Source organism: Emydura macquarii, unplaced genomic scaffold (assembly GCF_026122565.2).
Source record: "Emydura macquarii macquarii isolate MOO-44397 ecotype Brisbane River unplaced genomic scaffold, CSIRO-AGI_Emac_v2 contig_2924, whole genome shotgun sequence".
NCBI lineage: Eukaryota > Metazoa > Chordata > Testudines > Chelidae > Emydura > Emydura macquarii.
In genome coordinates this window covers 664171-686483 of record NW_027133061.1, presented here as the reverse complement: position 1 = coordinate 686483, position 22313 = coordinate 664171, and the positions used below count along the sequence as shown (strand labels likewise).

The 22313-nt window shown below is 56.4% G+C and overlaps 1 protein-coding gene across 1 annotated transcript; it reads right to left on the bottom strand.

Moving 5' to 3' along the window:
• Window positions 1-4134: 4134 nt before the first annotated feature.
• Window positions 4135-20461, bottom strand: CRABP2 (cellular retinoic acid binding protein 2). The gene is made up of 4 exons (XM_067569479.1): window positions 20090-20461; window positions 8214-8392; window positions 6209-6325; window positions 4135-4892 (listed from the first exon to the last, which is right to left on the bottom strand). Exons 1-4 carry the CDS (start codon window positions 20157-20159, stop codon window positions 4842-4844), a joined length of 417 nt encoding a protein of 138 aa, XP_067425580.1. The 5' UTR covers window positions 20160-20461; the 3' UTR covers window positions 4135-4841.
• Window positions 20462-22313: the final 1852 nt, after the last annotated feature.

The following is a 22313-nucleotide window of genomic DNA, read 5'->3' as shown; positions in this document are numbered from 1 at the left end:
GTCCTTTCCCCAGGCGGTTGGCAGGGCTGATGCTAGCTGGTGCTTTTCTGCACCCTCTGGGCCTCTGCATGGCTTTGGTTGTCGTTACACTTCGCGCCAGCCAGGCTAGTTCATGCTGGGTTAGAAGAGCTGGGGGTTAATTAGAATCAAAGGAAGCGATTTTACAGCCAGGGGTCCCTACCGGACCGGTTCCAGGAGCTGGAGCATAACCTGGGCCAGGGGAGGGGAAAGAAAGATGGAACGAGCCTGTCTTCTCCCACTTTTTCTCTTGGGACGTTTCAAACCTGGCTCTAGAACAGGGCACTGGGCAATGGGATTGTTCTGATGGGTGTTACATTAGAGCCCCAGCTGAGAGCGGGACCCCGGCGCGCTAGGGGCTGTACAAAGTCCCTTCCCCAAAGATCTCACAGGCTACAGCAGGAGGAAAGAGAGGGTTCTATTATCCCCATGTCACAGGTGGGGAACTGATTAAGTGGCTTGGTCACACGGGCAGCATGGGTGGCAGAAGAGGGTTCCTCTCAGAAGAGGGTGGAAGTGAAGAAGAAAAAAGAGAGACCCGCATGCAGCACAGGCCTGCCCTCCATACTCAGCATCTTCCCAGGTGCATCATCCCAGCTAGGCCTAAAGTTCCCAAGGTTTTGGTGCTGCCAGCACGTCTTGCTCTCAACCTCCCTCATCCTGCTACCCCGCCTACGCTTTCCCTTCCGTTAATTCCACCCCATTACTTCTAGCGATAGCCACTACTGCTCATAGTTCTCTGTCCTTGATTCTCCCATCCTTTAGATCCCAGGGGAGGGGGCATTTCCCTCCCATCTTGGCATTGCAGCTGGGCATGAATCAGTGCAGCCACATTGGCTTCAATCTGGCCCTTACGTAGCATCAAACAGGAGCTCCCTTTCTGGGCTTCCAGTTCAAACTTGAGCTGGGACTGAATCCAGAGCATTGGATCCAAACTGGCTCAGGCTTCGGCAGGTGTCAGGAGATCGGAGCTCAGACCTTTGAGCCCTGCGGGGTGGCCATCCTGAACCTGCTGCCAAGACGGTGTAAAGGGGAATCAGGTTCTCGGAGAGTGAGCCAGCAGAGCTGGTGAATTTCACCACCAGGGAAGTGCTGCTAATTTCCAGAACAACCAGGACAAGACACACGTTCACCAAACGTTTATTAGAAAGAGATGTGTCGGAAGGACGTTGTGGTCCAGGGAAGATCCGATGCGGCACACAGGCACACGAGATGGGTTCTTTCATTGTTTCCTTGGTAATAAAATATTAACAAATAAATACTCAAAAAAGGTTTAAACTACTGAGAGAGGAGAGAGAAAGTACAAGGCTCTAACTGGGAAGAGGAATGCGTCTCAGCTAGGTTACAGCTTCTTCCTACGGGACTATGAAAAAATATTCTGTATAAAATAACATCGAAGCCAGTTAAAGAACAAAAAATAAAAGTACTTTCCACTTTTCACCTTGTAACTTTAAAATGTTGTTGTCCAGAGGGATGTGATGGGGGGCAGGGGAAAGCATCTCAGAGGCGGTGAATTACCCCAGTGCACAAGCCTGTGCAGTAAGTGACCCCAAAAGCAGCGTAACGTCGATTTTACGAACCGCAACTTTCTAAAGGACCAGTTTATACAAACCAAGTGATGCTGAGGAAGAACAAATCCCTTCCCATTCCATGACCTTCAACGCACCGGGAACCTCTTTGTAAGGTAGTTGGCAGGACGTGAAGACAGCCATGCCGTCAGTGCTTGAAGCGGAGGGGGTTGCCAGGGGTCATAAACCCAGCCCAAAATATTTGTTTTAATTGAGCAGGGCCGCGGAGGGGGCGCGCTTCAAGCACGGTCTTCCCAAAGCTGCTGCTCCCACTCACTTTTTTTCAAGCCATTTCAAGCACTGGATGCATTGCACCATCCTGTAATTTATGCCTCGTTCCTGCTGTCATTTGGCGATGTTCGATTTTACGGACTTTTCCATTTTAGGGGCTCCTCAATCTCCAATTAGTACATCATTAGGGGCTTCCATTGTAACATACATAAAATGGGAACGGAAGGGTTTTTCACTGAAATTGGCCATTAAAAAAAGGCCGCTTCTTGACAACAAAAGTACCCCTTTGTGTTCCCAAAATTTCAACCAAGTGTAACAGAGGCCCAGCTGAAATCGTTGCACCCCTGGCGTAATTTACCTCTGAAGACAAGGCCAGCTCAAAGGCACCAATTCACTCGCTGACACTCCATTTTGAACGGTGTCCTGCTGGTGCATTCCAAACAACTAGAGCGCGCTGGAATGTGCCCATCGGAGCGTTCCCCGCCCGCCATGGATAAATGCAGTGGAAATGTTCGTGAAAAAAAGGGGTCCAAAATGTGAGGTTTCATTGAAAATTGAATTTTTTTTTTTTTAATGAAAATCTGAAATTGTGTGTGTGTGCTGATATTTTTCACAGCGGGGGGGAAAAAAAATCCCACGCAGCTCCTGGTATTGATCACCCTTAGTGGGTCACAACAGGGAACTGAACCCAGAATGTGAACCCAAAACTGAACAAATGCCAGAGCCTTTGGAGTTTGCTGTTCTTACCAGAGGAGAACAAAGCATTGCACTGCATCAGGGTGGATTTGTGCACGGGGGTAAATTCCATCCAGAGAGAGGGAGAATAAAGCGGGGAGGAGGGGGAGAATCAGTGCTCCATTTGCCCACAGTTCAGATACATTCAGAGCACGCAGCTCTACAGTCCAGGAGCTTTTGGATTCTGCCCTCTAAGCAACTTGAAGGGAATCTGATCTCCTCAGCAGGTGTCTGCTAAGCTGTTCGTCCCATGGGAATTAAGATCTTGCCTGCACAGGAAAGTTGCAGCAGTTTAATTTGAATTGGTTTTAAAACCAGTTCACTTTAACCAGGGCCAATCCCTGCGTGTGGATGCTCTTATTCTGGCTTAAGAGCATCAGTTTAAATTCACGCCTCTAGTTAAACCAGTGCAACTGTCCGGGGGCCTCCCTGGCCGGTGTGGAGCTGGGAGAAGGGCTCTCCATTAGCCCTGCTCCCAGCGAAGGGGAAAGTGGGGGCATTGCCAGAGTGCACCGCAGTAAACAGCTACTCCCTACATCCGGGAGGCCATGGGGAGCGGAGCACAATGAAGGGGAGTCCAGAGGCTGCTCTGACTGACCCTGAGGGCTAGGCACAATGCTGGAATCCAAGGAGGGCAAAGGGGGCTCAGAGCCACCTTCACCCGTTCACCCACATCCCTGCTACACATGCGGGAACAGAATAAAGCACCAGGAAATGCAGATGCATCTCTGCACCACCAAGCATTTCGGCAGCCGTTGGCGAAACCAGCGTGGAGGGGGGAAATCCAGTGGATTTTACAGCATTTGTGGCCCTCATTGTCTTAACCAGCCGTTCCCAACCCGTGGCCCGGGGGCGAAAAGTGGTCCCCGGGGTCTTTCAAAGTGGCCTGCCACTGACTGCAGAAGGGAGCTGCTGCCTAAGGAGCCAAGCGGAGCGCGGTGCCGCGGGGCTACAAGACCGGTGCAGGCTCCTGGCTGCAGCCAAGGGACGGGAGATCAGCGTCCCCTGCCCTGGCTGTAGCAGGGAGCACGGCAAAGCGCTCCGCCTGGGTCCCTAGGCCCTGGGGTCCCTGCTGGAGTCGGAGGGAGGGGGCACTGATCTCTGTCCTCCTGGCTGCAGAAGGGAACCACTGCCTAGGGACCCAGGTGGGGCGCTCGGGGCTACAGGACGGGGGCGGTTTCCCTGCTGCAGCCAGGGGGACGGGAGATCAGAGAGGAGGGAGGCAGCCTCCCCGCTGAACTCCTTCCGTCTGGCTGCAGTGGGGTGGGTGGGGTTTGGAGCAGCCAGGACCCACCATGCTTGCGGAGAGAGGCAGGACTCAAACCAGTGCCTTCCAGTTTGGCCCGCACTTCGCAGGCCACCCGCCGTGACCTAGCTGCCAGGCCACGCGCTTCGGTGCGGAGTGACCGTCCCTCGTCTACACGGGTGCTTTGTCTGTGAGCGTGTGACGGGCTGCGAATCAATTGTCGGTGTAAAATAGTGAATGTAAAACTGAGCCCAGTGGCACCAAACGTTGACGGTAACTCTGCAGTGATCTGTAGCCCTTAATGGCGTATCCATCAAGCTGCGTTTTGTGAGGTGCTAGACGGGCGGCCCTTCAGGGTTGAGCCAAAAAGGCTGGGAACCCCTGGTCTCAACCCTGCTCCTAATCCAGGAGCCCCCAAATCGTCCTGAAGCACCAAAGCAGGACCCTGGGCCCAGCAAGTCCTGGGCTGTTAATTCACGGCCCGATTCCCAAAGGTGCCGTGACGTCAGTGGACAGCTGGGTTTGCTCAGCAGATGGGCCTGATCCAAAGTCCATGGAAGCTGACGGAAAGCAGGCTTTGGCTCAGGCCCATCGCCTCGCCGAGCACAGAACAAGGCGGGCATTCCCCGGGGCCCACCGTGAACTGGCTAAGAGAGGACGCTCCCCCATCATGGTGCAAGCCAGGCAACACCCCCCCTCACCTCATTCATTAGCGTCCCCTCTGGCTGAGGATGCATGGCGCCCTTCTGTTCTACTCGCCTGCACTAGGGGTTGGGAGGGGCCCTCGTTGCTCTGTGGGGTTTAACCAGAGCTACCTGAAACCGTCTGTCCCTGGGCAAAGAGAGGCTGTGAAGGGCGGGGAGGGGAAAGGGGAGATCGGCCGATAGCAGAATATGAAGTGGAGCAACGCCGCTGGCCTGCATCATGTAAACGGGATACTCTGGAGTTCAGCGGCGTGGATGCTGAAGGTCGGCGGAGAGGCTGGAATTGGCGAGTGGGGCAGGGTGGTGCCAGGAGTGTCTGTCGCTGCCCAGCGGGGCGGGTCACTCCCTGACATAGATCCTCGTACAGACCACGTCGTCAGCTGTCATGGTCTGGAACAGCAAGAGGGGGGAATGAACGAGCGCCATCATTTTGCTGCGGGGATACAGCTCGGGGCCGGGTCCCCAGGCTCACGTCCCGCGAGTCCGCCAACACCATCCCACGGGCCAGCATTCCTGGGTCTTTCGATCCCAAAAGTAGCCAACCGGCTCCCAGGAAACAGAACCAACGAGTCCAGCTGCTCAGGGTTTTACCCTGTCGATTTATTCTGACCCCGGACCTGCAGGCAGAGTCCCAGCAGACAAGCCAAGCACGTGGGCCCAGAACCAAAAAGGTCTTTAGGCTCCTAACTTCCACCGAAAGCAATGGGAGCTGGGTGCCTAGAGAAGGGAGTCCTTCCCGCAGCCCCTGCTCGGGAAGCCTTAGTTCCAGCACCACGGCTCTGATTCTGCGTTACGCTACGGGACCCAGGCAGCCCCGGGGCAGTGTTAGGGGGCCTGGGCCCAGAGAATTCAAGTCCAAGAGTTGGGAGCAAGGCCTGTCACCCAGGGGAATCTGCCTGGATTCCTACCCTGCTAAATGGCCCCCTCTGCACTGGCAAAGCCACGACGAGCTGGGATTTGCCGCAGCGCCGCAGCCTACCCAGCTCTGAAGCAGCAGGGCAGCTTTGCCCGTCTGCACCAGGAAGCTGAAGTGCACGGGTGCACGGTGCAGCGCGGCCCAAACTCCCAGGGCCCCATGCCCCTGTCACCTCTGCCCCTGGGGCAGCCATTTGCACCAGTGCAGGCTGGGTGGTGCGGGTGTAAGCGACTGCACACGGTGCAAGGCAGCGGAGTCAGGCCCTGCCCCTTGTCCCAAGTCCTATCCCAGCATGCACTGGGCTCAGCGTGACTCCTGGGATGGAGTCTCGGGGGGGGGGGGGGAGGGTCGCGTCTGTGAGTCGTTAGGAAGCCAGGCCCAGTTCAGCACCCTAGCTGTTTGCAGTGTAGGCAGGACCCTCTCCCAGTACAACCCAGTTTGGTTGGGCCTCCTTCTTCCCACAATGCAGTGCGCTTCAGGCGATGCGGGTGCCCAGGACATTCTTTTTCTCTCCCTCTTGAGGCACTATGGGATCGCCGCCCAGGATTTCCCAGAATGCACCAGTCAGGCAGCCAACCCACAAAAACGGAGGACCCAGAGAATCTCAGAGGAGAAGCTGGTTACAAATCACTGTTGCAACTGTAGTGTAAACAGGGGCAGTCATTCCATGGGCAACCCTTGTATTTGCAGCTGTTGCTTACCAACCCTGTGCCAGAAAGCAAAGTGGGTTAACAGCAACCAGGGGTGGGGAGGGGGGGAGTTAACCCTTTGCGTGCAGAGCCCAGCCTACCAGAATGAGCTCCCCATCATTGGTCATTTCCCTGGACCAGCCGGTCTTGGGCCCTTCCCCCTTCAGCAGCCTTTGTTCGCAGACCATTTTGTTCTCACTTTCCCATTTGGCCAGGCTCTGGAAGGAAGAAAGAAAGAGAAGATCAATGCAACCGCCGGGAGAAAGAGGCATTTTAAATAACAAAGCCCCCGCCATGCCCCTGCTAGCCCGGCAACAGCCAGGGCTCATCCATCATGCACCTGACAGGCCCAGTCCTTGACAAGAGAGATGCTGGCAATTTGTTCCACACTCTAGTGTGGCGTGACAGTTGCATGGGCTCATCCGTCACCTGGAAGAGCGCTGGGGGGGGGTGGGATGACAAGGAAGAAAGGAGCCCTCCTCACCCCTACAGGAGGAGGAGATTGTGCTGATAGCTACAGAGTGGGTGTGTATCACAGCGAGCGATTGCAGTCCAGGGTGTGTGTGTGTGTGTGTCACAGCGAGCGATTGCAGTCCAGGGTGTGTGTGTGTGTGTCACAGCGAGTGATTGCGGTCCAGAGTGTGTGTCTGCATGTGTAGTGTCACACCCAAGTGACTGCACTCCAGAGACAGAATGTGTGTGACACACACAGAGAGAGGAGTCCAGATGTGTGTGTGTATCTGTCTGACACTTGTTCCGTGTGTGTGTGTGTCTGTGTCATACCAAGTTGGAGACCAGGGCTGGGGGGTGTCACACAGCCTGAGCAGGCGTCCAGGACTGTGTACCTGTCACACTGAGTAAGCTGCCCCTTTAAGAGACTTCGATCTGGGACACAAACCAAGAGCAGGTGGAGCTGCATGGGCTGGGGGGGTTACGTGATGAAAACCTGTCCAGACCTCACCGCCAAAGGGGGGGGCAGCCACCCGGCCACCCTCAGTAGCCCCAGAGAAACAAGCCAAGCCAGGACACTGTGCAGAGCACCAGCCACGCCCTCCCGCACCCGACAGCGGTGGCGTGGGGAGATGAAGAGCACAGCAGGGAAAAACCCCCGTCGCTTTTGTCCTGGCCCGGCGCACTCCCAGGTTCAGCGCACATGGATGGGTCTCGGGCCGGGGCCATGCAGGGGGACGGTGGCAGGGGAGGTAAATATTAACAGGACATGGCCTGCTCAGAAGGGTCCCCCCCCCGGATTTATTAAGGAGGGAAGCATGCTCGGATATTTATTAGCGTCTCAGCTGCCTGGAGACGGGAGCCAGGAGGGTACCATGGGACGTGGCCTCTGCCATCCTTGCGCGAGGGCGTCTGCAGCGCCGGCTCGTGACTCGCCACGCTCCTGGGCAGCGCTTTTATCCTCCGCCGGGACACCTTCTCGTGCCTCATCGTTCCTAACCAGGAATCCCTACGCCATCGCCACGGATAGCCGAGGGACTCTTTTACCCGCCTCCGTGCTAGCACAGGCGAAGGCTGAGCGGTCGCGGAGGACGTGGCCCTTATGGGCCAGGCGTAGCCCGGCTTGTGAGCAGGCGGGATGCCATCTTGTGACTCAGCACTCACCACGGGGTATCCCTGCCCCATCCACGGGGTACCCGAGGGACTATTCCCCCCCCCCCCCCCCCGCCCATTAACAGAAGCAAAACGGTGACAAAGGCTGGGCCACAGCGAAGAACGTGACCCGCATGCTACAGGCTCAGTCCTGCTACTGCCTGAGCTTCCCTGCCTTCCGAGACGCCATCTTGGGACTCATCACTCACCGTGGGTATTCCTATGCCAACAAGAGGACACCCGAGGGACTATTTCCCCTCTCCCCATTCGCGGCAGCAAAGCAGTGACTGGAGCTGTGCTATTCAGCTTGCTCTTAGGCTACACGCTGGGCGCCCTCCTACTACCAGCGGACTCACGGGGGCTTTGCCAGGGAATTTTGGTGGGAGCAGGATCTGCCCCTCGGCCAGGGCCCGAGCGGTCCAGGGGTCTCTCTGCTTCCCCCGCAAATACAATAAAGGGCTCAAAATTGCAAGGGCTGCGCAGCTCCAGAGCAGCTCGCCCTACCTTGCAGGGCCGCCCGTCCACGGTCTGCTCCTCGAACTCTTCCCCGATCTTGAAGTTGATCTCGGTGGTGCGCACCGTCGTCGAGGTTTTGATGTAGAAGGTCTCGCCATCCTGCTTGATCTCCACGGCCGGCTTGGAGGCCGCGGCCACCGCGATCTTCCTCAGCATCACGTTGACGCCTGCAAAAGGAGACGGCGTCAGGCCACCCAGGGAGGGACTTCAGGAGGAAAGAGTAACAGGCCGCCCACCAGGAGCTCCCAGCGTCGCAGCTCCCAGACTGCCATGCACAGCAGAGATAAGCTGGACTAGGGGTTAAATCCCTGGACTGGAACTCGGGACATCAGCGTTCAATTCCCAGTGCTGCCACCAACTAATACAGGGCAACTCCCTCCGTGCCTCAGTTTCCCCTATCTGTAAAATAAGGATAATAATTCTTTCTTGTCTGTTAGATTGAACCCCTCAGGGCAGGAACGGTCTTTGTGCAGCACCTAGCATGATGGGGTCTTGGTCTCGCTCGGGGCTTCTAGGAGCAACTGTAATACAAATTATAAGTGGGGATAGAAATCAGATACTCCTGGGCCACCTGCGCTAAAGGAGAATCCCCGTTAGCAGTAGAGGGTTTATGACACACAGTGTTGAGCAGTTCCAGTTCTCTTCAGTAGGAGGCAGGGATGACATATGCAACAGCGGCTTTGTTGCAGTAGAAACCTAAGGAAAGGTGGCATTGTGTGGGGGGAGAAATGTGGCGGGAGACAGAATTCTTGTTACTTCATCTGCACAAGAGCCGGAGGGAGGGGAAATGAGACGAATCCCAGGCTGACAAAGACAACAAGGAGGATCTCGTCCTAGACAGAGAGATGTCACCTTCCTCTGGGAACAGCTTGCTCTGCACAGAGGAAGAATGAAGGCTTTGTTAGCCCGCCGGGCAGAGCTGATGGTGGGAACCCAGGCAGCTCACATAACGCTGGGGAAAGGGCGCTGCAGCCCAGCAGCAAACGCCCGGCTTCACACCAAGGCAGGTAAATAGGGATCCCTACCCCTATCTAGGCAGCTAAAGCAGGAACCTTCTCCGCTCCCCCATGCAGACAGGTAAGGACTGATCTCTTGCCCTGGAACCTAAGGTTACGTCTACACTCCAAACGCATAAACACTATGACAGCAGCGGGAGGGGGTTCTCCATCAGCGTGGTTAATTCACCCATCAACCTAGCGCTTCCTATGCCAGGGGTAGGGTCGGCGTCACTATGTCTCTCGCGGGGGTGGATTTTTCACACCTCTGAGCAACCTAGCTGGGGCGACCTAAGTTTTTTATGCAGACCAGGCCTCAGTATAAGGTATGTGAGACCACTTCCCCTCCCCTGCCGCATCCATGTAAACTCCACATCGGTGGAGTCACTCTTGATTTATGCAGGAGATGCAGTGCGGCCTAGTGGGTAGCGTGACAGACTGAGACAGAATAGACTTGGGGTCCATTCCTCGCTCCCACACTGAGCATGTCCCTTCGCCATTCTGTGCCTTAGTTTGCCCATGTGTAAAATGGGGACAATGAAACTGACCTCTTCTGTGAAACGCTTTGAGATCTACTGCTGATAAGAGCGAGGGACTGTGGTTATTCCCTCAGGGTCAAGCCAAGCCATCTAATCCTCCTAAGCCCGCTGATAGCTGGAATTCTACACGTGGGTGAACCCAAGCCAGAGAGGTTAAATGACTCTCCCGGCCGCAGACGAGAGATGGAAAGTAACGTTCTCTCCCGCTGGGAACATTTTATTGTTTCTGAAAAGGCTGTTTTGAAAACTGAACTTGTTTCAAGTGCTACATGCTGCCAATTTTTACTTTTTTGGGGGGAACATTGATTACACGATGCAAACAGAGATCACTGTGATGTTATTAAGGGCGCGGCAAGGTTAGTATTCTTGTAAAAAGAGCTTCATGATGATAGGTCATAAAAATAACGATTCTGGCATGTAACGTAGCATCTTTTGTCCTGCATGATCTCAGGGTAATGGATATACTTGGCCTGCTTCACTCACCAATGCACGGGGGCCATTTCTGGGGTGGAACATGGCAGCTGTTTAACAGCACGCAGCAATGCAGCCCAGGGATCACTCAACCCACACAGAAATGCAGCCACTTCTGGGGTGGGCCAGGACAACCCTCTAGCAGCTCATGGGATCCTGAGTAGCCAGAAGCAGTAAGGGTCTTGTTTTACATCTCATCTTCACCCTGGAACCTGCTGCAACGCAGCACCCCCTAGCATCAAGCTGGAGCGTTGGGGTCAGCAGCGGACACACAGGGAAACGCACCCACGCCGCTCCCTGCCACACAGCACCCCCTAGCACCCCCGTGTTTATTTACGAGGACAGGCTCAAGAGCGCTCAGACCAATGTCCACAACCAAACCCTAGCGAGCCCTTTTCCCTCTTCAAAGCACTCTCCGGACATGACTACATTAACACTTTAAGCCCTGCGGGGCAGGGAAATAGTGCCATCCCCATTTTACAGATGGGGGAAACTGAGGTAGAGAGTGGCCACAGCCCAGATTTTCAGAACCATCCTCTTGAGCCTGAGACACCCGGGGCCTGATTTTTGTGAGGTGCTTGGAGCTGCAGGGGCTCAGCACCTTGTTGCGGAGGGTGGGTTTTGCCTCAACGTGTTCAAAGCGTGAGCCGAGAGGGAGTGGAGGGGGGGAAGGCTGCTCCGTCCCTGCACTTGGGGCAAGTTACTCCAAGTCACCTCTGCCTCAGGGCTGCTCTAACTTACACTCAGCTCTCCCCAGCCCTGGGGAGCAGAGGAGGGCCCCAGTGGAGTGGACTGCCCCAAGGATACTATTGGAACATCTGGGGAGAAGCCTCCCCACCCCCCAGTGCCTGACCAGGACTTTGGAGTAACCAAGCCAGAGGCCGTTCCCTAGAGAATCTATCCTCCATCTTGTTCTGAGCCCAGTGCATGCTGGGCCGTACTGTGGGGTTGCCCACCCAACGCAGAGTGCACCAGTGACGCTCAGGTTCGCGTCCCAGTGCTTGGATGTAAGGCACTCCCTAGTGCCTGGATTTAAGGCGCTCGCTTCACATCTGAAGCGAGTTTGCACCAGTCTCAGCCCTGTGGTGCATGTGACATGAGCAGGTGGGATCACAGCCTGGCTCAGTGATTCTCCACCCACCGGGCGGGGGGGGGAGGGGGCAGAACACACTAGCGACCTACATGAAGCAAGTTTGCTAGGTCTCAGCCCTGTTCCTTACGGGCCAGTGCCCCCGGTGCTGCTAAGAATGGTACCATCCCCTTGTCAGCAGCCTCCGCAGATGGGTGAGGGCTTTCCCAAGGCTGAGACGCTGCCCCCCCCCCAGGAAAAGCCATGCAGATGCTGCCTTTGCCCCCCTTATTACAGTGAGTAACCGAGGCCTCCGGAGCTGTCGGTGAGGGGGCTCCCCCCAGCACAAAACCCACTTCCCAGATGCACTGCCGGGGAGCTCTGCGTGGGCCCCTAGACTCCCCGGCAGCGCCCTGGAGGTCTGACCGCAAATGGAGAACGGGAGGGGGGCGGGCGGGCTCTGGAATTTAGGATCTCCCCCTCTGCACAGGCAGCCTGCAGCTGGCGGGGCGGGGGAGCGAGGGGATGACAGGACTAGATCCAGCTTCCCCGAGCACAAAAATGCTTATTGCCCACCCCGCCTGCCTGAGGCTTGCCAGCCACCCGGCTGCGGGAGCTGGCCCCCTTCCAGGCGCCTCCCACATGCTGCGTTTCCCTGTGGGGTGGGGGGCCCCAGCCACGATACGTTTCCCCCTTGCCCCGCTCTGGCTGGCAGCTGGTCCTTTGTCACACAGCCTGGGGAGAGAGGAGGGCCTGATCCGACCGGCTGCTCCGGATGCTGAGTCACGCATAGGATATGGGGCAGGGGTCGGGGAGGGGGGAGCGTGGGACACAGGACCACTGACCCTGCAGTTGGAGAAGGCAGATGATGCTGACGCTTGCGGGTTAACGAGGGTGAGGGCTTACACCGGCCGGGGATCCGGGCTGTGGGAGGCAGAGGGGCTCAAGGCAGCACAGGTTGGAAGCGGCACGGAAGAGCCTCTGTGTTACCTGGCTGCCTGCATTGCTCGCTGCGGCTATGGAGGTGGGGGGTGCAGGGAGCAGGATGCTTTTCTTGCTTGAGTCAAACGAGGAGGGCGCCCAGCAGCTGGAGTGGGAGGCTCTGAGTTCTAAACCCTTCTCTGCCACTGACTCGTCATATGGCCTTGGGCAAGTCTCTTTCCCCTCTCTGTGCCTCGATTTCCTCTCAGCCATCTGTCTAGCGGCAGGAACGATGCTGACCCGCCTCCCACGGCAGCTGTGGAGGTTATTGCTGGCCAAACGCTGTGAGATCCACGGACAGAAGCTTGTTATGGATGGAAAGAGAATTTCCCTTGGGTGATGAAGTCACCTTAGCCAGGCAAAGGGGAGTGTCGTGTCAGTTCCAAAACAGTCAGATCAGGAGGGAAATCGGTCGGCTGGGCCCAAAAGAGGTTCCGCTCAGTCACGATTGGCAGAGCCAGGACCAGAACCCCCCCGTGGGCCAATGCGCTAGACCGTGAGTCTTGGAGAGCAGAACCTACGACTTCCAAAGCCAGGACGCAGCCGCAACGTCGCAGCTCCTAAAAATCGGCGCAATCCCCCTTCCCCTTCGGCGCTCACTGGCCACGGGTCGCGGAAGCGCTCCCAGCGGCGGCTGGACTCTATCCGACACGAGCGGCCTTTGCTTATTGCTTCATTTGCACTTAGCTCCAGGAGGAGTCGACGTCTTCGCAGCTCCTTGACCAGCCGCCCGGGACTGTACGTCGCAGCCCAGCTGCTTGCCCCTGTCGTTGGCTGGCTTATTCCAACTGGCAACAACACAGTCACGCTCCAGCTGCCCAGAATCCAGCCCTTCGGGTAGCAAAGATCTGGCTTGTATAAAACAGGAGGCCTTGCTCTCCCAGGCCTCGTTCCCAGGTTAGCTGGCAAGCGGTAAGGGCAGAAGCGGGGTTGAGCTTTGGCTGCACAAAGCCACAGTTCAGATTCTTGGACATTTCTCCTGGAGAGTCTGACGTCCCAGCTGACCCGAGCCCCAGGAGCCCAGGCAGGAGCGGTGGTGGCAGAATAGACCCCTCCATTGTTCGGCACTCCCGTCTCCTCACAATACAGGCCTGTCTCTGAGCAATGCAACGCCCTGGAAGCGGCCCGACCTCGTGCGGAAGTTGTGGTTCCCACGGCATTCCCCGTATTGCGTGGGGCACTGGGTTAGGAGAGGGGCTAAGTGCACAAACGACTCTCCTGCCCCTGGGGTGAGGCCATTTCGTTCTGGTTTGTGAGCCGGCGCTCCCAAGATGTTTGGGGTGTTTGCTGTGGGGCTTCCTCCCTGCCACCCTTTCTAGAGGGAGCCACCAGACGCAGACAATTCTTGTGCGTCTCAACAACGCCAAGCGACCGTGCGGCTGTGGAACTCACTGCCACAAAGACCTTAGCAGCATTCGGAGACGGATTGGACACGTCTATGGATAATGAGAACATCCAGGATTGTAATGGGGTGGGTTTAAAAGGGAGCCAAGAGCTTTGGATATAAATCTTCAGGCATCAGGGCGGAAAGTTTCTCTGTGGGTAGGTTATCCCCTAAACGTCCAGCAAGCGCCGGCCATTGTAGACAGGATACGGGGCTAGACGGATGCACTGGTTTGGCCCAGCCTGGTAATTCCTAGGTGACTCTCTTGGAAAGCTCAACTCAAGATTAATAGATTTTAAAGCCAGATGTGACCTTTATGATCATCTAGTCTGACTCCCCTCCCTGCCCGGACCAAAGAGCCTCACCCAATAATTATATGCTTTCTATCTGGTGCTGCAGCTGGATTGAACAAATTACAAGCTGGTGGGGGTGAGCTGCCTACCCCATCTGGGTGAATTCAAACCCAGACGTGATGTCCCACCCAGCTCAGTGATTTGCAGAAAGATCCTTTGAGCACTCACCCGCGGAGGTGGGGGGAATCAGTCCCTCTTACAGGGTGGCCAACCCTTGTGATGTTCCTCGTGAGCAGCACAAACGCTAGGTGTTCTGCTTCCAGCCCCACAACCTGAAGTCACGGGAGCTTCCATTTCAAAAAACGTTTCTAGCCCTTGCAGAAGGAAGTTTTAAAAAGGCGAACAAGTGTGGCCCCGAAAGCGCAGACCCCAGAATGCAACGATTATCATTTTTAAAAACCTCATGAATGTTTCTGGGAATCTCATTGGTTTCTGAGGCCTGACTCATGATTTTCCAGCTCGTGGGGTTAGCCAGACCCCTTTAAATAAACCCCTAGCAGGGATCCGAGATCAAACAAACAAACAAACAAACCATTGTTACTTTTGAAAGTCTTGGCCTTGTGCGTTACAAGCGATGATCAGAATAAACCCCCGAGTTTGCTGCATTTACACCCGGCTCTGGCGGTGCCAGGGACCTTCACACAACAGCCTTTTACTACCGTAGGAAGCAAAATCGACTAGAACCAAAGGCGGGAGGAAACCAACTAACCAAATTCAACCACCTGAACTTAGCCAAATGCAAAAAGTCAAACAGAAGGAGCCAAGGGAAGCAAGTCGGATCTTTAAATTTCATGGCTCATTATCTTGAGTGTCCATTCCCCTTTATAACCACCCAGTCCTCCCACAAAACAGGAGGTGCCAGGAAAGATCAGCTTCAATTAACGCTGCTAAGATGCCAGTGAAATCCCAGGCCTGATAAAAGCCGGGACCCCCGTTGGTTTTGTGGGAAAGCACAAGATTTACTCTATCAGCTGGCAGATAGATTTTTCTGCTAAGCGTTCTCCAGCGCCTGTGAGTTTCAGCGTCGGTGATTCGGAGACCGGGACGGGGGGCGGGGAGGAGAGAACCAAGTGAAACATAAGTAAGTGATAATTATATTGAAGTATTTGTTACATATCCTCCAGCCTGGAAAATATTCTGCTCCACCAGCTTCTCATTTCCCCGAGGAAGGGTCAAACTGAGGGGAGAGCGAGACAGCTCTGGAAATGTGGAGCTGTTTCGCCCCACTGCCTAATGAGGGTTTGGGGGGAATCTCTCCGTTCTGGTCACTGGCTTTTGTAGTTAGGGACAAATTCTCAAAAGGGCCCAGAACCAAGCAGCTCTATTGTTCTCAGTGGGGGGGGGAGGGGAGACACGTTCTCCATTGTTCTCCAGTGGCGGAGGAGGGGGGAATTTTTCATTGTTCTCCAATGTGGGAGGGGGGGGGCGGGTTCTCCATCGTTCCCCAGTGGACGCTTTTGGATGCCAAGTGCTGGGAAATCTGACCTGAAAGGTCCGAGATCAGGGGCCATTTCACCTTGAAGGGGCCTGATGCCGCGGAAGGCGCTTGAGGCCTCACTAGACGCTGCCCACTTCTGAAGGCAGCTCTTTCCCCTGAAGCAAGAGGTTTCCCCAATTTTAAAATCCCAGGATCACACCACGAGCCTGATGCCCCTGCCCTCCCCCTTCCCCCCGGGCTTTCCTCACTAATATGTTCTGCCTGGACGGACCTCAAGCAGGGCCAGCTCCATGCACAGACCGGCACCTCCTGCCCAGTTGCAGCACCCCGGGTCACAGCTGCCCCCAGCATAGATTTTTTTGGAGGGAGGGTGCCTGTCTCTTTAAGAAGGCTCTTCCTGTCCCCCGTCCTCCCCCCCCCCACACACACACACACCTTGCACATTGCACATGCACCCCCAGAGTTCTCAGCCAGCTGCCCCCCTCCAGTGCAGCTTTCGTGGAGGAGACTGGGGGAAGGGGCGCTTCTGCTCCAGCAGCAGCAGGGCTGGGAACTGGGAAATGCTTTTCTAGTCGAGTCATCCTCCTGCAGTCAGGAGCAGGGCATGCCAGTGACTGCCTTCAAGGAATAGGACAGCCACAAGAGGGGCTGTGATCTAGTGGGTAGAACACCAGAGGGTCAGAAGCCCCGGTCAAATTCCCCGCTCTGTCTCTGCAGCCTTCAGCAGCTCACGGCCTCACTCGGTGCCTCAGTTTCCCCACCTGGAAACCGGGCAGAATAATCCGACCCACGTCAGACAGCTTGGTGTGTGGATGGTAGGAGGGGTGGGGGCTCAAGCCTGAGTCCCAGGCCAGGTTGACAATGCAGTGTAGGGTACGCGGTGATAAAAAACCTACTGCATAGAGTCTCAGAGCCCGGGTCAGCCGACTCGAGCGCCTGGGGCTTGGGCTGTGGGGCTAGAAACTGCAGTGCAGATATTCGGACCTGGGTCTGAGCCCTTCCCCCTCACGGGATCTCGGAGCCCAGGCTCTGGCCCAAGCCAGAACGTCTAACCCTGCAGTTTTATAGCCCTCAGCTGACCCGGGCTAGCCCCCGTCTTTCATTGTAGTGCCTGGGATGGGATGCTTCGTATCCACCCCTGCTAACATGCTGTGCACTCTGAGTCACCCATGGCCAGATCCCATACAGATTTACATCAGACAGTCCATGCTCTCTCTGGGGCAGGTTTTAAGCTAACAGACCTTTATAGTTCCACCCGCAGCATCCCACACCCGTTAGATCCCAAACTGCTGGGATCAACACCCATAGCCCACCCCACCAGCACCATCGACACTTCAGCTTTTGGGACGAGAGCAAAGACACCGAGGCCCAGCAGAGGGGCCCCTTCAGGCTACGTTAGCACGGTCACTTAAGAAAGCCTCATCAGCCACCTGGCACTTTTCAGCCATAGTTCGCCAACCACTTTACAAAAGAGATAAGCATCATTAGCCCCATTTTATGGATGGAGAAACTAAGGCACAGAGAGGGGACATGATGTGTCCCGGGTTACTCACCAGGCCAGGACTAGACCCCAGATCTCCTAAGCCCCACGCCAGTGAGGTATCCTCTAAGCCCACCTGCATCTTAGGCTGCGGGGCTATTTCAGGGTGGTGTAGACCTCTGGGCTCAGGCTGTAGGACCCTGGAGCTCTGGCTCCAACCCGAGGCCGGAATGAAACAGTCACACTGCCCCAGTCGGCTAGCATGGGCCAGCGAGCCGCGGCTTTTCCTCTGCTGTGCAGTCAGACCCAAAAGGGATCTCCCCACCAGCTTCCACATTGTTTGCATCAAGCCGGGAGGGAAGAGGACACGGCCAAAGCCCTCCCTGTGCAGCGTGATGGCCAGGGTGGGAGATCTCGCCGCCACGGGGGGGCGGCTGATGCTTATTGCTGTAAGGCCAGTCGTAACAGGATCCACAGCAACAGGGCCGGCAACTCTGTGGGCGCCGGGGACGCAGGCAGGTTTCCCAGATGGCATCCCACAATTTAGGCACAGGCCGGTGCCAAGAGATACAGCCAGGACGTACACGCACAGCAGCGAGCAGCAACGGCCCAAGCGTCAGTAGGGTTAGTGTTCATAGCAAGGCGAGAGTCCTCTGCAATGTACAGGGGGTGGATAATGGGCAGCAGGAGCCCTGGAGCCAAAGAGTGCACACGGCCTTTGGGAAAAGTTCAGCGGCAGAGGGGAAAGCAGCAGGGCACCAGGGTTAGGACGGGGGGGGGGCTAAGCGTCAGGACTCCTGGCTTCTAGTCCCGGCTCTGTGAGGGCTGTGGGGCCTAGTGAGCAGGAGGCAGGACGTCTCTGTTCTCTTACCAACGTGATGACTTATGTGACTCTCAGGCAGGTCACTCACCCGCCCACCACTGTCCGTGCCTCAGTTTCCCCCCCTCTGTAAAACGGGACTAACCCTACGAACCATGCCTTCGTAACGCCCCAGGAGATCAGCGTATTAGAAGTGCTGAGCGTTGTTAATAATTCAGGCTGGTCTCAGCCCGTCTCTAATTTATTAGGAAGCCTTTTTTGGTGCAAGGGGGGGGATTACAGATCGTTCTCTAAAGGGGTTATCAGGTTGGTTCCTGCGTGTTTGTCACAGGTGCTCGCCCTACCTGTCTCACGTGACAAGGGGGTCTCTCTCTCTCACACACACACACACACACACACACACACACACACACACAGTCGCAACAATCCCCCTATTACAGGAGTGGGTGGATGAGAGAGGTCAGGCTAGATGTTCACGATGGTCCCTTCTGGCCTTAAAGTCTATGAATCTGTGACAATCAACTAGCAGGCAGAACATTGACTATGGTGGCAAGGGACGTGCGATGGGAGCAGCCCACTTCCCCCTCCCCCAATCCCCTGGGAGCCCCTAGACCAGAGGTTCTCACACATTTTTTGCCGGGACCCCCTTTGAAAACATTTCAGGCTGTGACGACCCCCCACAAAAGTGAACTTTAGAGGGGCTGGGTGGGGAGGAGCAGTAGAGACTTAAAACTTCACAGAGCTAGGCCTGAACCCCAGTTCCCAACACATCCCTGAACACCGGCTCCAGACCAGGCCCCCCCCAGACACCCCCTCCCTGCAGCTTCACGGGCTTTTCTATCCCATCCCTTGCTGAAGAATCGAAGCACCAATTCCTTTTGCCTCACAACCCCCTCTAGGGGGCGGTGGTGGGGAGTGCCCTTAGCTAGGGAAACTGAGGCACAGCGCCAACACTCGCTCAAGTCACAGGCTGAGCTCATCGCAGAAGCCAGGAGAAGAACCACGTCCTAGCGGGCCACAAGCCCACCCCGCCTCTCTCCGGTGGGCGTGCATGGTTCCTCGCACGCGCTCACCCCAATCAGCTTTTAGTCACTTCCTCTGCAGATATGTGGGGCTGGTTGGAAAGTCCCATCTCCCTCCCCTCCCAGCACTGGGGGGATCCACAGGGGAAACAAAAGCCGGGCGGGGAGCCTAGCTGAGGCTGTACAGCCGCTTCCCAGGCTCTGGGCAGAGCAACCCACACCCGTGCCAGGCAGCACAGAGCCAGAGGGCAGCATTGGGGTTTGCCTCCCATGTTGCAGCTGGGAGAATCCCCGTTGGATTCCCAGCCGCTCCAGCCAGCAGCAGCCCCCGGGACAATCCGCAAAGCGGATTATAGCAATCACAGCCAGAGCCAGTCCTAACCTGACTGACTCCAGCTGCCGTGTGGATCAAACAGGAGGTGGGAGAAGGGCACTGGCAAGGGAGGCTGAAGGCCAGAATGAGAAAAAGGGGGTGAAGAGAAGGGGAAAATGCCCTGCCCCCATCAGGCAGGTTAGTCCCAGATACACTAGCCACTGGGGTGGATTAGCCACGCACTCACCAGTGGTTTGGCCAGGGTCACTCCTGATTTACACCAGTTTGCAAGGAGAATCCTCCTCATTGTAGCTCTGAGGCTCCCTATAATCCAGTGACAGGCTGATCTCCCTTACACCCATGTAAACTCAGAGCCACCCAACTGAAGTTACTCCAGATTGACACCAGTGCGGGAGGGGAAATCAATTTCCTTTGTCATAGAATCATAGAATCATAGAATATTAGAGTTGGAAGGGACCTCAGGAGGTCATCTAGTCCAACCCCCTGCTCAAAGCAGGACTAACCTCTGCTATATCATCCCATATTGTCGCTCAGGAGAGGTCTGTGATCTCCGGGCTGGATTCTGTCCCGGTTACTCCCAGCGTGAATCCGGAGCAGAGGCACTCAGCGGCCAGACTCCTGCTGTGTAAACCCAGGGCGCTTCCATGCAGCGGATTTTACTCCTGGTCTCACAGGGGGACACCGGTGTAAAACCAGAGCAACTGGGGGAAGAGACTCCGGATTTGCGCCAGCCGAAGTGGGATCAGAATGCGACCCGGGAGGGTCAGGCTCACACCCCCCGAGAGGCAGCCCGGCACCCCGGCAGGGAATCCCCCAGCCCTGCCCCGCGGGATGATGCGCGGGTCATTTCAAGCAGCTGGCGTGTGCCCGGCGCTGCGCACTGAGTCAGCGGCTATTTCTCGCCCCCCTCCCCGCCCCCGGCTCTGGCCGGACCCCGCTTCCCCGCAGGGGTAACGGGGGCCGGGCTCCCCCACTCACCCAGCGCCTTCAGCAGCTCCTCGAAGTTCTCCGAGTGCTTCATCCTCCAGTGGCCGGAGAAGTTGGGCATCGCGGCCCGGGTGGCTGGCTGGGGCAGAGAGAGAAAGGCACCGACCAGCCTGGGGCGCGGTGGGCTGGGGAGTCCCCTGGAAACCTCCCGACCCTTTCCACAGGACCTGCCCCTCTCCCGGCTGATTCGGAGGCTGCGATCCGGATCGGCGGCTCCAGGAATGAATGAGCGGCTGCTCCCTGCCCCACGCACGCCCCCCGCCTCCTTCCTCCGCTCTCCCGGGCTTCCTCGGAGTCCTCCTCGCCCGGGCTCCGACCCCTTTATGTGTCAGGCTCTCGCTCAGCCTCCCCGGCTAGTCCCTCCCCCTCTTAGTTCTGGCAGCAGAGAAGAAATGGCTCCAGTCTCACCTGTTTGGGGGGGGGGAGGAGAATTACTGATCTCCCCCCCTGCAAGAGAAAAATCAGTGTGGGCGTCGCTTTAAACAGCAGGAGTCACTCCGATCTATCCCTCCATTGTCATGCTCCTTCGCTCCCAGCCCCAGCGCATAATCCAGCCTGACTCCGGCGTGGAGCACATGTGCCCGCGTCCCCACCAGCTCTGGTCATCGTCTCTTCCCCTTTGGGGATTCTGCTCCTTTAAAGGAGTCAGCCGGGAGGCAGCCCCCAGGGTCAGGTCCCAATCTCACCCTGGGACCCCTCCACTGCAGCTCCTGGAGAAACTCTGGATCGAAATCCAGGGAAAGGTGGGGCGATACTGGGAGCTACTCTGGCAACTGTGGAGCAAAGCCACTGCCGTGAACGGGAACACCGTTGCATTCGCACTAGCGTAAATCTGGAGTAACTCCACGCTAGTCACGTTATTCCAGATTTACACCCATTTAATGTGCAGCAGAATCTGATCAGGACTGACCGGGCGGATGGGATTAGATGCCTCCCTCTTATATAGCACTTCTCCTCCATAGCTCTCCCAGGGCTTAACAAAGGCGATAAGAATCATTTTACCCATGGGGAAACTGAGGCACGAAGCAGGGGGATGGTATGCCCATGGTCACCGAGCAGATCAGGGGCAGAACTGGGAAACAGAACATGGGGCTCGTGCTCCCTGCCAACCCAACTTTCCTGCGTAACTCTCCGACTCTGCTCATCTATTGAATGGAATCGATCTGAAACCAGACAGATTCTGACCACCCCACATCCCAGGCCTCCCCACCGAATTGTGGGAGTGTTTGGATCCAAACCGAATCCCTCCCAGACAAGGTTCTGCACAATCAGTAGGAGCGTTGGACTCAGGTCACGCAGTCCAGATCCACATTCCAAACCTCCCCAGGGCCTGAGGGGGTTTGTGACCCAGGGTTCTTGGCTCGGACAGTTAAAAAGATATGAGCCACCTGCAAAACCTGGTTTGGCTTGGAAATGCCATGACATGGGGATCCAGAGTTTTGGTTCAGGCCCATCACAACCAATGTCCTGGATCCACCCAAGTCTAGCTGATACCTACTGTCAGCTTGAAGCCAAAACCATCTCTTCCCCATGAAATCACTGGATGTTTGGCTTTAATGGAACCAGGATTCAGTTTTCTCTATCAGAGGGGGAGGGCGGCTTTGTGGGGCGGCCTTTACCGCGCACTCAGCAGACTACAGGTTCAATTCTCTGCTACAGCCAACTTGTGAGACCTTGGGCAAATCACTTAAACTCTCTCTCCACACCTCAGCTTCCCAGCAGTAAGTGGGACAATAATCTTCCACCTGTAGAGACTTCCGACTCTTCAGGGCAGGCACTGATCTCTACTGCAGGTACGTACAGCGCCTAGGACAGGACAGGCGCTGCTATAACCATGGAAGAAGCACTTCCCAGCTATCGCAATCCTCCAGTGCTTTTTTTTTTTTTTAAGGGGCGCTGTGTCCAGTAGGCCGGGCTCCTTTCTGTCCACCTCTGCCCCTTCCTTCCCCACCCAAGCAAACCGCAGCCTCCTCCCTCCCGTTCTCCGTACAGCCCGCAGCTGTGGTGGAGACGGACATCCCCAAGGGAGAGTTAAACACTTCTCCTGCCTGCGTCCCAGGACAGCGTCTGCACTGCCCTGCGCCGCCTTGCTTCTGCCACTGGTCTGTGGTTTGAGCTGTGTCCACACTGACGCAAAATGACAAGGCTTGGACCCGAGTCACCGGGGGGGGGGGGGGTGTTGGGCTCTGACCCCCCCACACTCACACCCCCAGCA

Bases quoted from the DNA above. Each gene is read 5' to 3' on its own strand.
- CRABP2 (XM_067569479.1), bottom strand. From the start codon at position 20,159: ATGCCCAACTTCTCCGGCCACTGGAGGATGAAGCACTCGGAGAACTTC. The intron at 8,393-20,089 runs GTGAGTGGGGGA...CTCCTTTTGCAG, and splicing joins GGAGCTGCTGAAGGCGCTGG to GCGTCAACGTGATGCTGAGG. The intron at 6,326-8,213 runs GTAGGGCGAGCT...TCTTCCTTCCAG, and splicing joins TGGACGGGCGGCCCTGCAAG to AGCCTGGCCAAATGGGAAAG.